Genomic DNA, 15,402 nt, shown 5'->3' with positions numbered 1-15,402 from the left:
GGAAATTTAAAGCCAGACTGGATGTTAGAACTCCTTACCAGTTAGCAATGCATGCTGTAATAGATTATTTTAAAATACTCTAGCAAAACAAAAACATAAGTTACAGAGAGAGTTATTAAATGAAATTAAGTATTGGTACATGGGGTCACTACGCTTTTGCTTTTATGTATGTTTGAAAATGCCCATAATAAAAAGTTGAAGTATTGAAAGAAGCAGTGTTTGTTTGCAAAAAATCTTACTCAGCAATAGTATTGACTCATTTGACTGTAAAAAAATTTAATTGTTGCTATTAAAATATTTCAGTAATTCAAAAAAAATAAAAGAATGCAGTATTCCTTCTGTAATATCAGTAAAACACCTGTGTATACTTTGGAATTGGGTATATAGAGCTTACACAGTATTAGTGTGATCATTTTTAGTCTTGTAATTAAGTTAAGCTGAGTATAGAATGGGACTGTTAATCTCTGTGTTATTGAAAGTGCTATGATCCAACATTTTGTAAGTGGAAGCAGATGATTTTATCTGTTTTGTTCACTACTTATTCCTTAGCTCTTAGAACAGGGCCTAAGAACAGTGCTTGGCAAATATTTGTTGAATTAATGAATGGATTAATGATAGGCACTCTTACAACTTGACCATTTGAACACTGTTAGATAACTGAATTTCCATTAATATTTTCATTATGCTGTCAAGTTTTTGACATTTACAAAAAGGTTGGAACTTGAAAATCCTGTGTTTTATGTTAGTATGTAACAGTTCCAAGGAATATTTCTAGATTAAGAGATACGTGTGATTTGAAAAACTTAAATCGTTACCGACATGTGCTCTTATACGTTTCAGGAAGATAAACTTCTGCTTGAGAGCCAACTGATCCTAGCTACAGCTGAACCACTGTGTCTTGATCCTTCTATAGCAGTAACCTGCACTGCAAACAGACTCCTTTATAACAAGCAAAAGATGAACACACGCCCAATGAAACGGTAATTGCCTTTGTAGATAGGTAAACCAAAAGATGTTCCTAGGCAAGTAGTTTTAAATTTTACTATTTGTGGTATCTTTCCCTTCCAAAGTATAAAAGTGCTCTGACTTTTTAAAAATAGGATTTTAGGGGCACCTGGGTGACTCAGTGGGTTAAGCCTCTGTCTTCGGCTCAGGTCATGATCCCAAGGTCCTGGGATCAAGCCCTACATCAGACTCTCTGCCCGACAGGGAGTCTGCTTCCCCCCTTCTCTCTCTGCCTGCCTCTTTGCCTACTTGTGATCTTTATCTGTCAAATAAATAAATAAATAATCTGGGGGAAAAAAGGATTTAAATGGCCTTATATTACTTTATTTGTGTATTATGGATTTTTAATACTGTGCTTTATATTGAAGCGGTGCATTCTCTGCATTTTGTGAAAGAAGAAACTTCCTAAAGTTTAGAGTCTGTTTACTAAAAAGAATCTGAGAAGAGACAAGAATAAACAAAAAGAATAATTCCTGATTAATTACTAATAACCAATAACCTGTTTGTTTTGTTAATACTGCTTTTAAAGAAACAATTTATAGTTTATTTTCAAAATCTGATAAAATATCACAGTCTGACAAGTCAGTTTATAACCAGATGCCTTTTTATAACATGGGAAGTCGTCTTTAAATGTTTTTGCTCTCTCTTTTGCTTAATATTAACTTGGACTACAGTTATAGTTGGTTCATCATTAAGTACTTTTGACATAATTGTTTTAATGGCCCACTTTGGATAATTGTCAAGTTTGGAGGAGTTCAAAAACCTATCCATTTTTCTAAATTCCTCAATTTACTATGTAAACAATATATGCTGAGGAAAAGGCACAGTTTCGGAAATAGTGAAGTAAGTTCATTCATATAAGATCTGTCAGCAGCCCTATAAAATCTCTTTGTATCTCTCCACATCTCCATGCCCACTGCTAAATCATTGTTAAAGACAGCATCATCTTCATCTTGACTTCTTTTATAAATTCCTGTTTGATCATCCTGCTGCTGTGTTTGCTCCCTTTTGATCTATTTGCTACATAAGCAAACTGGAAAAATCTTTTAAAAACGTCAAAGGAGACTATGCCACTACTTGCTTAAATTTCCCTAAGGCTTCCCCCTTGTATTTTACATTAAATCTAAACAAATTACCATTAATCTGTAAGGCTCCTTTCTTACTCTCTGACCTCATCTATTATGTGGACCCTTGTGCTCTAATCACACCTATTTTCTGTTTCTAAAAACAAATTTAAGCTTTTAATTCTTAATTTTAAATTCTTCTCTGTGCTTCAAATATTCATTCCCTGATCTTTCTTTTCTCTCTTTTTTTTTTTTTTTTTAAAGATTTTATTTATTTATTTGAGAGAGAGCATGAGGGGTAGGGGGCAAAGGGGGAGGAAAAAGATTCCTCACCAAGAAGGAAGCCCAACTTGGGGCTTGATCCTACGACCCTGAGATCATGACCCAGGCCAAAGGCAGATGCCCAACCACTGGAGCACCCAGGCACCCTCCCTGATCTCATAGCCACTTCTTTCATGCCGTTCATAGCTCAGCTCACACAGCATTTCTTCAGAGTCCAGTCCTTCCTTCCTTTTACCTAATTCTGCCCTATCACTGACTCACCACAGTACCCTGTTTTGTTTTGTTTTGTTTTTTCTCCTACTAATCAGTGCTCTTTGAAATGATCTTATCTGTTTACTTGTGAATGCCTGTTTTCCCTTCTGGACTATTAGCTCCAAGTAACAGGAATTTTGTTCGTCTTGTTCATTTTTGTTTTATCAGTCCCTGGGACTTTGCTTGGCAAGTGGTAGTGTTCTACAGATATTTGTGATTGACATATATAATGTTTACTGACTGAATCAAGATTTATTCTGAGTTTCTATTGTTTAGCTCACTCTCTTAATATTTCAGGTGTTTCAAGAGGTATTCCAGGTCCTCTCTGAATCGGCAACAGGATCTTTCTCATTGTCCACCTCCTCCACAGCTAAAATTACTTGATTTCTTACAAAAAAGGAAGGAAAGAAAAGCAGGTCAACATTATGACCTCAAGATATCTAAAGCAGGAAATGTAAGCATGTGTTTTTTAAATGAAGCTTATTATTATGCCAAAAACTTGGCTCATTTTGAATTTTCAGCATATTAATACTGTTTTTAATTTTCAGTGTGTAGATATGTGGAAGCGAAGTCCCTGTAACTTGGCCATACCTTCTGAAGTGGATGTAAGTCAGTTCATGAATTGCACTTATTTTTGTACAAAGTTCCTAAATTTAACTAATTAACAACGTATGTTCAGGGAAAACAAAGACTCACTTGTTTTAAAAACAGTGATTTTTTTTTAAATCAATTGCTTATTTTTAAAATATTTTAAAACAGGGGCGCCTGGGTGGCTCAGTGGGTTAAGCTGCTGCCTTCGGCTCAGGTCATGATCTCAGGGTCCTGGGATCGAGTCCCGCATCGGGCTCTCTGCTCAGCGGGGAGCCTGCTTCCTCCTCTCTCTCTCTGCCTGCCTCTCTGCCTACTTGTGATCTCTCTGTGTCAAATAAATAAATAAAATCTTTAAAAAGTAAATAAATAAAATATTAAAACATTCTTTCACTTGTATAAAATTACAGCACTTTAATACCTCTGTATATTGCTATAAAAGGTCTGTGTTTAGGAACAATAAAAGAATTTTGAAATGGAAAAAGATGGTACATTATTACATAATATGTATAGAATGTGTTCTTTTTTTCACAATACATCATCATAATTTCCTGGTAATGCTTCTTTTCTGAAATTAGTTAAATGTAAAAATTCACAATAGTGGAACAATGGCCAGGATTAGGAACTTCAGATTTTGTTTTCTGCTCATCCATAATATTCATGAGATACAAATAATCAAAAACATAAAAGAGGGGACGCCTGGATGGCTCAGTGGGTTAAAGCCTCTGCTTCAGCTCAGATCATGATCCCAGGGTCTTGGGATTGAGCCCCGCATCGCATCAGGATCTCTGCTCAGCAGGGAGCCTGCATCCACCCCCCACCCCCTGCCTGCCTCTCTGCCTACTAGAGATCTCTGTCTGTCAAATAAATAAGTAAAAATCTTTTAAATAAATAAATAAAAGAGGTACTTTGATGACTTGTCCCATATTTCTTTTACTTTCCTATTTCTCCTGTGTTCCATTCTGTTTTTCACTCAAGTTTTTATAATTGATTAGTTATTTTAACAAATGTTTGCTTTTCTTCTGCATCCTTGGATAGCTAGCACGTGTACTAGGTTAGCACATGTACTATTCTTATTTCCTGAGATTAAAAGTTTCTGAAAAAGCATAAAACCAAAGCCTTCAGAAGTACACTATATATATGACTTAAAAGGAGTATAAACCACATTATTTTTTTTAATATTTATTTATTTATTTGACAGAGAGAGATCACAGGTAAGCAGAGAGAGAGAGAGAGGGAAGCAGGTTCCCTGCTGAGCAGAGAGCCCGATGTGGGACTCGATCCCAGGACCCTGAGATCATGACCTGAGCCGAAGGCAGCGGCTTAACCCACTGAGCCACCCAGGTGCCCCTAAACCACATTATTTTTTGATAACTTACATGTTTCCAGAGGAATGCAGCTTGAGAAGAGATGTTAGTATAAATATCAAAGGGTGGGATTTAGCTTTGGATGGTGACTGGGTATCTAAAGCAGTGCTTCTCAAACTTTAATGTATATCCTAATTACTTTGGTTTGCAGAAGTTCTAATTCAGCAAGTCTGAGCTAGAACCTGAGATGCTATAATTTTTCCAGGTTCTCAGGTTGCATGGTGCTGGGGTCCATAGCCTACATTTGAGTAGCAAAATGGTAATATAAAGTTTCTCAGTCTGAGTAGATCAGAAGAAGAATCTAGAATACCAGGTAATTGTAGATTTCACGTCCCACTTCAGACCTTCTAATTTAGTCAGCTTTCCAGGGAAAAGACATGGAAATCTGAATTTTTACCCAGGTGAGCGTGATTTATCTTAAGGTCATGGTTACCAGGAAGATGAGAATACTTGATTCACACAGGCCGGTAGGAGATAATACAAAATATATAATCCATGTCTGATTAGAAAATGGAAAAGGTTCATAAAAATTTTGTCAACTTTAATATAACTTACCTAGTCTTTTTCCAATTTTCTCTACATTTACTTGGCATTCTAGATTCTTCTGATCAACTCAGACTGAGAAACTTTGTATTAGTATTTTGCTTCTCAAATGTAGGCTCTGGACCCCTGTACCAGTTTTGTCCCACCTATCACAAGAGAACTTTTATTCCACTGAAACCCAGCCATAGGGAGCGTCAGGGTGGCTCGGTTGGTGAAGCATCTGCCTTTAGCTCCAGTCATGATCCTGGGATCTTGGGATTGAGCTCCACATCAGGATCCCAGCTCTGTGGGGAGCCTGCTTCTCCCTCTTCTTCCTCTCTCTCTCTCAAATAAGCAAATAAATAAGTGGTTTAAAAACTCAGCCAAAGGAGAAGATTTTGGTCCTGATGATGTCTGTGACATTCAGACTTTCCCAAAGGACAAATGTAGTATCAACTTATGGGATAAAAAGAAGAGGCACTGTCAAAAAAAACCAGCTGTTTAAAAAACAACAACAACAAAAAAAAAAACAGCTGTATATTAACCTATTTAATGACAAAAAAGATTCTAATTTTGTTTTTAAAGCCAATTGGTCAGATGATTGTATCAGGAGACTTATATTAAGCATAGTGGGTGATTTTAGCAATTCGATAATTTTTGTGTTTGAAGCTATATTGTATTGTTGAGTTACTTGGGCTTTTCTCTTGGGTCACAGTATTGATTCCATTACATCTGCTGTCTCTTGATTTGATTGCTTAGGTAGAGAAATATGCTAAAGTGGAAAAATCCATCAAATCTGATGACTCACAACCAACAGTCTGGCCAGCCCATGTAAGTCCATCCTTGCAGTCTTCTTTCTGATGAGACTGTTTCTGAATTTATTAAACATAAAGTGACTTTACTTTTAGGATTTTTTTTTTTTTAATTTAAAGGATATCCTGGGGGTTTAGTGAATTAAAGAACAGTTGTTTAGTTTTGTTTTTCATAAAGTATGGTTTAGGGCATTCGTAATATGTAACTGAATTTTTACTTCTGTTTCAGTTGCATATTGGTGGTTCTGATTGGTTTTCTGTTTCTAATTAGTAAGTTATTCTAAAGATGATTTGAAATGTTATATTATATATATAAGTTTTCCCTAAGTGCAGTAATATTTCTTGTATGTGATAAATAGAAGTAGATCTGTCTTCAAAAGTTTTACCCCTTTAATATTTAGTATTTATATTCATATGTCCAGTATATCCAATTTGGCCACATTTCACTTGGGCTTGGTTAACTACCTCATTGGACCCTCATTCTAAAACTGCTATATAGAAGAGAATCCTGGGCTTTATTCTCTTTGATGGTTTTAAACAGGTCTGTAGTCAAAATGTAATGTGTCTTCTGTTGCCAGAAGCACGTTAGTGTGTCGTTTGTTAACTTTGATTATTTACTGAAGAAGATATTTATCTGGATGTTCTTTTATAGGATGTAAAGGATGATTATGTATTTGAATGTGAAGCTGGTAATCAGTATCAGAAAACAAAGCTCACCATTTTGCAGTCACTTGGTGATCCACTATACTATGGTAAAATACAGCCATGTAAAGAAGATGAAGAAAATGACAGCCAGATGTCTCCATCCCAGTGAGTTCTGTTAAACACATGTAATTGACAAAATTAGGCATCCGAACTTATCTAGCAGCTACTGATGAACCATTAGTAAATAAAAATTTCCCTTTGGGGATTCATTTGTTATTTAAGGACTCTAATTAGATTTGTCAGCAGACAAAAGTAAATTATAGTTACCATGTTGTCCAGGAGTTAAAATAATCTTTTTAAAAACCTAAGGTATAATTATTTTCATACCTGTTTTGAAGGATATATCCTTCTTGTTATATTTATGGGTTGACACTTTTGACTTCAACCTGTGAGCAGGAACTTGAAGTGTTTCTGAGATAGCAAGTTTACTATAAATGAAACTGTTAAAGGTGCTTGGTATTACAGCACTGCATTTAAGAATAAAGACTCAGTGCATAATATAGTACTGGCTCTAAAAGAAAATACACATACACACATATTTGATCTCTAAAACTTACAGACTATAAGTTACTGCAAGGTAACAGTATTTAGTTTTGTTTTTATTGTTTGATTATTTGTTTTGTTCTTCAATCAAGTTGATGGCTGTTTCAAAAAGAAGAAACTACAAAGAGGAGCTCAACAAAAAAAGCAGGGGCCAGGACTCTGTTAAATTTTTTATAAAGTCTTTCCTTAACATGATACTAAGTGAAACAATAGTAGAAATGGATTTTTAAAGACCAGCCTCACCAATATCTAAGTAAAAGTCAATGGGAAGAAATAGTTTCAGTCAAAGAATCATTAGGTAATTTTTTTACATTAGGAGTTTCTATTGTTGAATACTACATAGATCAGATGTTTTGATTACCTGTGTCTTTAAAAATCTTCCCCTTAAGACATATGTTGGTTATTTTAAATTATGAACCTTTCTTAAACATAATATATGGGTTTTTTTCTCATTTTTAAAAAAAAAAACAGTTCAAAATCTTGTTAGATTAGATCTAACAAGAGAATTGAATTTTTTGCCTTTACATCAGGGACTTGCTGCAAAAATGCTGCATGTTTTGTTACTTCCAGTCATTCTTCCATATTCATAAATTACTTGAGTTAATAACTTTGAAGTTAAAGTTTGAGCTGCATTAACCAAGTTTTTTCTTTTTTTACATTTTATATTTCAGCTCCTCCACAGATGATCATTCAAATTGGTAATTAAAAAATAAACAAATTCACTATTTTAATCTGTTAAGAAATCATATAAATGTCAAATTCTTTGAAAAGACTTGGTAAAGCCATTTTATTGAATTGGCAATAAACTACCTTCCTTGTCTAAAATATATTCTAAGATCTACTCTGTAGACATTATTAATGACTTAAAAAATCAAAAGATTAAAGTGAGAGGAAGGCCAAAGGCCTTGCACACAGTAGTTCAGTGAGTTTTGCTGTAGGGCAGACACTTGTAAGGATGTATAGTACTTGGTAACTCTGAACCCAGATTTTGTTTTGATACGTAAGTTTTATGCCAAAATACATCTCCCTTAAATTAAATCAGCCAAATTATTCACAGGATATTTTATAATGCATGCAAAACTTGGTCACTGCTTCATAAGTTTAAATGTATTTTTTAAAGTTTTTTTTATAATATCTTTGTAGTTTGACTTATTTTATAAAACTGCAGTCACTAAAATACGGAAACCTTCAAAAGTAATCCCAGTACTCCTTAAGACAATTCTTAATACTTTTCTCTCTTTTAAACATTTCAGGTTTATTATTGGATCAAAGACTGATGCTGAGAGGTAAAAATACTTGTGTCTTTATCTTTAATCGGGATGAATATGTAAAACTTCACTTTTATAGGATAGAGAGTACTCCACTAAGAGTCACAACTTTGATTTTAGTTATACTTTAAATATTACTAGTGTTTTTTATAGAATTGAGAATATAACATAAAAATAATGTTTAAAATACAGTGTATTTTAAATAAGAAAGCATACATACATCTATGGTAGCTAAAGAAGACAATCTCTAAGTAGTACTTTAATCAGAATGCAAGTGAAAGTCAGTGGGTAATTTCTTCGGCTGCTTCTTGGTTAAATAATCCCTGTAATTTCTGTATTAAAGGGAAGATACTTTATGTTTATCTTTAGATTGTTTATTAGCAAAATGTTTTGAGCACTAGCTTGTCATTGAAAAGATTAGAAGAATGTATTTTTGGCATGAACCTAAATTATTTAGTTTGAATTTTTGTGTTAATTTTGATGGAAATTCTTTTATTAACTGTTAGTATTTATTTTCTATAAATTTATGTTTAGAACAGTTACCTAATCCTTACTCACTTACTCCTAATATTCTAGGGTAGTCAATCAGTACCAGGAATTGGTCCAGAATGAAGCCAAATGTCCAGTCAAAATGTCACACAGCTCCAGTGGCTCAGCCAGCTTGAGTCAGCATTCTCCAGGAAAAGAAACAGAAGTGTGTTTGATTACTTTTTTTTGCCTAATTGTTTCTTAAGGAATCTAAGAAATGTTAAAGACTGTTTTTTTGAGGGATGGGGGTATTGTTTAATATTTAACTTTCTGTAATGGAAACTTTCAAGTTTCTTTCTACACAAAGGTAGATAGAAAAGTATAATGAACACCTGTGTATACTAATCACCTGGCTTCAACAGTTTATTCTTTTCCCTGGAAAGATTTAAGAGTGGAAGCTTTGTCTTCAGTTTACCTTTTTGCTCTTTTCTGTCAAACTTTCTCCCCACCTTGTTACTTAGAAATCTTTACTTCGTGCTTTATATATACTATAACGTCATGAATCTTCTTAGGTGAAATTACATATTTTTTGTAACATCTGTAACACTATCACACTAAAAGTACTTTTCAGAGTTTTAAAGTCCATGTTCTCATCTAGACGCTATAGTGGTACTAATTTATGAGTTTTTAATTTGAGCTTAATTTTAATAAGCATGTTTAATGTCCCTGTTTCTTAGCAACCAGAGACTGTGTCAGTTCAGTCTTCAGTATTGGGAAAGGGAGTAAAACATCGACCTCCACCCATCAAACTTCCCTCAAGCTCAGGAAATAGTTCTTCAGGTACACTTTGGTTTCTGTCATTTGGCGTAAAACACATGGTACAGTCATAATCTATTTTTAAAACTACACAAATATTATGGCTTACTTAATTCACAGAATTTTGAATTATAACTGTAGGAAATAACTTCTTTATATTCTTCTAGGTAACTATTTTACACCACAGCAGGCCAGTAGCTTTCTTAAATCTCCAACTCCTCCACCTGCTTCCAAGCCGCCAAGTCTTTCTCGGAAGTCATCTGTGGATCTCAGTCAAGTTAGCATGCTTTCTCCAGCTGCCCTGTCACCTGCCAGCTCATCACAAAGTGAGTTATAACTTAAATTTTTCATTAGCTTTTCATTAGCTTTTTGCATTAGTGTTTCTTAAAACAGCTATTTTTTTTTGACCAGTGAAATACTGAAATCTGAATGTACTATGTACCCAAAATGTATAACTTTTGAGAAGCTTCAGGGGAATCTCTTGTTAATTGTATGTATTACGTGTTTATTGTAATTGTATTTGTTTTTCTGTATCTATGTATGCACTGTGTGTATACCTTGTAGATTTACAACCTACACATCTCCTTAAATAATCTTGTTAAATGTGGCAATAAGATTCCAAAATATTTTTTATTCCAGTGTTCACTAGGGATCATGTTACATTTTATGTAAACTATGTAGCTGATAAGAAAAAAAATGTCATGTAAGAGTTGTTGCTGCAGTCCTATCTTTGTATATATGTAAGAAACCAACTAATTCCAAGGTGGTGATAAAATAAACTGAAAGCCGATCTTTCAAAAACACTCCTACACTCTTAAAAATTGTAACCAGTTACTAAAATGTGGTAATAATCATAAGGCATTATTCTGAAAATATTAAAATGTAATTTTTACTACTGAATTTTTTTAACATCAAGAAAACTTATGCAAGAATTCTAGCATTCATTTGGAAGAATTTCTTCAAATTAGAGTTTTCTGAGATATTTAGGTATCAATTTGCAAAAAAGCATTCCAGTTTTTTAGATTTTTTTATAGATAACTAAAGTGTGCTGAAAGTTTTAGTACACTGCACAGTGATAGGGTGGTCTTTGCCTTAGATATAAACATCTTCATCTTGATAGCTCAAAAGGTGTAATTTTTCTGCCTTCTTGTTTTGCACAAAGAAAAATTTATAAATTTCCTGGAAGTCTTATTCACACTTCTTATGTTGTGGGTATGGATTATGTTAATCTACTGCACACAGTTGTTACTTTAAGTAAGGGTTGAGTGACAGCTTCTGGACATTCACATTTCTTTCCTTTCTTTCTGCAGGACATGAAAGCTAAAAAAGAAAACACCTCAAGAGCTTTTGGTTTTATTTTTTTGTTTTTTGTTTTTGTTTTTTTTTAAAAAGTTGATAAACTGTGCATACTTCATTCACAACAGATTTTCTATACATTCTTACATTTAAACAGAAGTACACAGTTACTGTTAAAGATGCAGTATTATCTATCAAATATTTGCTTTATTATTGTGTTTTGTAAATTTGTTTGTCAGGATAAACTTGATGTGTTAGGAATTAAACATGTACATTTAGGTGCCAAATATGATTGTTAACCATATGTAATTTATTAACTATGTTCAGAGTTTATCTCAGACTGTTAGAGAAAATAAGCAATATTTTTAAATGAAGTTCTAAATTAGTGAAATCGTAAATAACGAAAATTAATTTGAATTCCTCTTAAACTTTTTAGGCCAAAGGTAGCATGTAGGAAATTAACTTTTAAATGGGTATTGTGGTAGTATACAAATGTATAATTTTACTGTTACTGTAATAGCATATCTGATGGAATTTTTAGGTGATATACTGCATCCTTAATTGTAATTGAGTGTAGCAACACTCATGTATCATGTGTAGAAATTAACACTTGCAGTTAACTGCTTAAAAAAAAACTGGAACAAATTGTCAGTGCTAAGTAAGATTCCATTAACCTTATTTTAAAAAGGACTGGCCATTTATAACAAACTAGCAATTTTTATTTTTCTCAATGAGCAGGATCTGGAACTCCTAAGCCATCTACTCCTACACCAACCCCTTCATCGACCCCACACCCTCCTGATGCTCAGAGCTCAACTCCTATTACCCCTTCAGCCACCCCTACTCCCCAAGATTCAGGCTTCACCCCTCAGCCCACTTTGTTAACTCAATTTGCTCAGCAGCAAAGGTCTCTGAGCCAGGCAATGCCTGTAACGACCATTCCTCTTTCCACCATGGTAACATCCATAACTACAGGAACCACGGCCACCCAGGTCATGGCAAACTCTGCTGGACTTAACTTCATCAATGTTGTGGGCTCTGTTTGGTAAGTTTGCATTGATGCCCTGATTTTGGTGGTTTTTTTTGTTTTGTGTGCGTGTGGGTCTGTATGTGTGTGTTTTAAGATATTCTCAAGTAAATTCTTACTTGTGAAATTAATAAATTGCATATTTCTGAAACTGAAAAATAGTTCAGATATGGATAGAAACTATCTCAACAAATATCTTTTAATTTATGTTTTAATTTTAGGTACCATATGTATTATATGCACTAACCTGATACTATTTCACATTGACAGCAGTATAGATTTTCTTGTTTATCCTCAGTGTTACCATCTTTTAATCCCTTCATTAATGCTTTTACTCTTTTTCAAATTATATTTTAAACATTGATAAATATACAGTAATTAATTTTAGGTAATCTTACTGTCTAGCGTAAAAATGAAACAGAGCCCCCAAAACTGATTTAAGACTTGAAATACTTAATTATGTATGTTTAGTAGTTTGTTTTTTAGTCCAGGGAATTAATATGTGACTGAAATTTTCTCGCATAGTGCAAGTATTAATGCTTTGTCTTATTCTCCCGCAGTGGAGCTCAGGCTTTGATGAGTGGTTCAAATCCTATGCTGGGCTGTAACACTGGTGCCATAACTCCTGCAGGAATAAACCTGAGTGGCCTTCTCCCCTCAGGCGGTCTGCTACCAAATGCATTGCCCGGTGCAATGCAGGCAGCTTCTCAAGCAGGTCAGAATATTGGAAATAATAATCTCTAAAAAATTAAAGTACATGCTAATATAAAAATGTCATTTTAAGCATATTATGTACACTTAACATTCTTATTTCTTGAAGCATTATGTCCTAGGTATTTCATTTAAAAAGGCCTTGAAGTTCTGGTACTTAAAAACCATTTAGCAATTTTATGAAGAAACTTGGTAAGTTTCTGCAACTTATATCTGCCTTCCAAAATAGTAAATTAATTTTGATAGCCTTACTGTCAGTGTAGTCCTCCAATTCCAGGTAAAAGAAATACATTTTGGAAACATAGGTTGTGTGAGAAAGGCAACATAGAATGGCAGTAAAAAGCCTGGGCTCTGGAACCAGACTGCCTAAGTTTGAATCGTAGTTGTACAACTACTGAATAATCACAAGAAAGTCACCTCACTTTCTTTGTTAATAAAATGAGGGAGAATAATGCTTTGCCTCATAGTTGTTAAGGTTGAATGAGTAAATACAGATCATGTACTTTAAACTGCCTGAGATGTAATAAGCATTCAAAAAAATTTACTGTCCTCATCATAAACAATAATAGTTTTAGTCCATAGGAATTACTGTTACATGTACTGGAAAACAGTTCTAACAACGTGTGCTATTTTTTAATGCTGTTTAAAATAATGTTTTTTAATATCTTGGAATAATCCAATTTCTTAGACTGCTGAGAAAAAAAACATAGGGAAAAGCAAACTTGACAAAGTAAGGAAAATTTATCAAAAAATTTCTGAGTTATAAGAAGTCAAACCCAAAGAGTATAATTTAAACAGGTAACATATTGCTGTGATCTCATTTTAATGTTCATAAATGTTAGTGGCAGAAACTCTCAAAATGGAATCATGTGTTGAATTTAGGATGCTTATATTTACTTCTACCAGTTAGTTACATGTGGCTACAGATAGATGGTCACTGTGGGGCCTAAAAGAAGTCACATAATATTTCTCCCTTGACCTCAGTTTCATTTGTTCTAAAATGGGAATAAAAATATCTAACTTCAGATGGCACTTAGGAGATGTTAGTGAAGTGATTTGAAAGTGCCTTTGATAAGCAATAAGCATTTGATAGATGACATTTTTAAAAAAAATTTGGGGGTTGCCTGGGTGGCTCAGTTGGTTAAGTGTCTGCCTTCTGCTCAGGTCATGATCTGAGGGTCCTGGGATCCTCCCTGCTCAGTGGGGAATCTGCCTCTCCCTCTCCCCCTCCCCCACCTTGTTCTCTCTCTGTCTCTCTGTAAATAAAGTCTTTAAATAAATGAGTAAAGGAAATAATGTCATATCTTTTCATGAGAATTTTTCCTGATGGGGATATATCAATACTATAATATTTTAATGTGATTATGCTTCTTCAGTTTCTTAGTATAAGCTTTGATATGTAACCTGTGAATGTTCTGCCTTTTATTTTTTTATAATGCATTGACCTGCTGAGAGGACTAAATACATTTTAATTAGTGCTCAAATTGGTATATTTTGTTGGCAAAATATGCACATACTTTGAAACCATGGTCTGCAAACTACGTGAATGGTTATATGTTTAAAGGTTTCCTTTTAAAAAAAAAAAAAAAAGAGGGCGCCTGTGTGGCTCAGTGGGTTAAAGCCTTTCCCTGCAGCTCCAGTCATGATCCCAGGGTCCTGGGATGGAGCCCTACATGGGACTCTCTGCTCAGCAGGGAGCCTGCTTCCCCACCCCCCCTGCCTGCCTCTCTGCCTACTTGTGATCTCTCTCTGTCAAATAAATAAAATCTTTTAAAAAAATAAAATAATAAATTTTTTAAAAAAACAATGGAGAGGAAGAACATGCCACAGAGGCCATGTGTGGCCCACAAGGCCAGTCCCTGCTTTATGTGCTCTATGTTGCATCACAGATTTGGGAGATTAAGTTCAGAAATAACAGCATTGTTTCCTGATCAGTTCTGACAAAACTCAATGTTAACATTATTATTATTACTGTTAGTACTTGAAAAAATAGCAAACAGCACATGGGTTCTCAGAGATGGGATTATTATTGTATATACTACTTAGCACTAAGAAATTTAAATAGATGTCCATAGCTGAAATGTATTTGCACAAACGTGTCAGTTTTATTATATTCATGGTGTCTGCATACTTCCTGATTACTTTCTCTAGCCACAGTCAAAATATCGGTAAAAGAGATAATCATTTCTGAAATAATAGAATACAGGCTTTATTGCACTGTGAAGATAGTGCATGTTCTTCTACAAATTGAAGGTTTGTAGCAATCCTGCATCAAGCAAGGCTCTTGATTGACATTTTTGCAGTAGCTTTTCCTCCTTTCATTATCTCTGTATCACATTTTGGTAATTCTTGCAGTATTTCCGATTTTTTCATATTCATTTTTCATAGTCCTCTGTGATCAGTGATTGTGACACATTGAAAATTCAGTTCATGTATTTTTTAACAAAATATTTTAATTAAGGTTTGTACATTGTGTTTTCAGACATAATGCTATTGCACATTTAATACACTGCAGTATAGTATAAACATAATATATTCTGTGGGAAGTCAGAATTCATTTGACTTGCTTTATTGCAGTACTCACTTTATTGTGGGTCTGGAATGGTACCCACTGTATCTTTGAGTTATGCTTATAAAATGTGTATCTGGTGCTCCATATCTTTGAATAAGATCTTA

At 34.1% G+C, this 15,402-nt stretch overlaps 1 protein-coding gene across 12 annotated transcripts in view; it reads left to right on the top strand.

Annotated features, from left to right (window-relative positions):
* Window positions 1–15,402, top strand: part of SUPT20H (SPT20 homolog, SAGA complex component) — a 41,787-nt gene that overhangs the window by 17,437 nt on the left and 8,948 nt on the right. For 7 of the 12 annotated variants that reach the window (XM_044249607.1, XM_044249608.1, XM_044249611.1 and 4 more), the window contains 12 exons: window positions 841–980; window positions 2,901–3,057; window positions 3,152–3,208; window positions 5,840–5,911; window positions 6,545–6,702; window positions 7,812–7,838; window positions 8,394–8,426; window positions 8,985–9,102; window positions 9,614–9,716; window positions 9,860–10,018; window positions 11,727–12,033; window positions 12,576–12,730. In XM_044249607.1, coding sequence (XP_044105542.1) covers window positions 841–980; window positions 2,901–3,057; window positions 3,152–3,208; window positions 5,840–5,911; window positions 6,545–6,702; window positions 7,812–7,838; window positions 8,394–8,426; window positions 8,985–9,102; window positions 9,614–9,716; window positions 9,860–10,018; window positions 11,727–12,033; window positions 12,576–12,730 — 1,486 coding nt within the window. The remainder of the gene's footprint in view (window positions 1–840; window positions 981–2,900; window positions 3,058–3,151; window positions 3,209–5,839; window positions 5,912–6,544; window positions 6,703–7,811; window positions 7,839–8,393; window positions 8,427–8,984; window positions 9,103–9,613; window positions 9,717–9,859; window positions 10,019–11,726; window positions 12,034–12,575; window positions 12,731–15,402) is intronic. The other 5 variants (XM_044249615.1, XM_044249614.1, XM_044249616.1 and 2 more) reach the window with 2 other exon arrangements.

This window comes from Neovison vison, chromosome 5 (genome assembly GCF_020171115.1).
Source record: "Neovison vison isolate M4711 chromosome 5, ASM_NN_V1, whole genome shotgun sequence".
In the NCBI taxonomy this organism is placed as follows: Eukaryota; Metazoa; Chordata; class Mammalia; order Carnivora; family Mustelidae; genus Neogale; species Neogale vison.
Note: the sequence above shows the minus strand (reverse complement) of the source record. Positions and strands in the feature narration are given on the sequence as shown.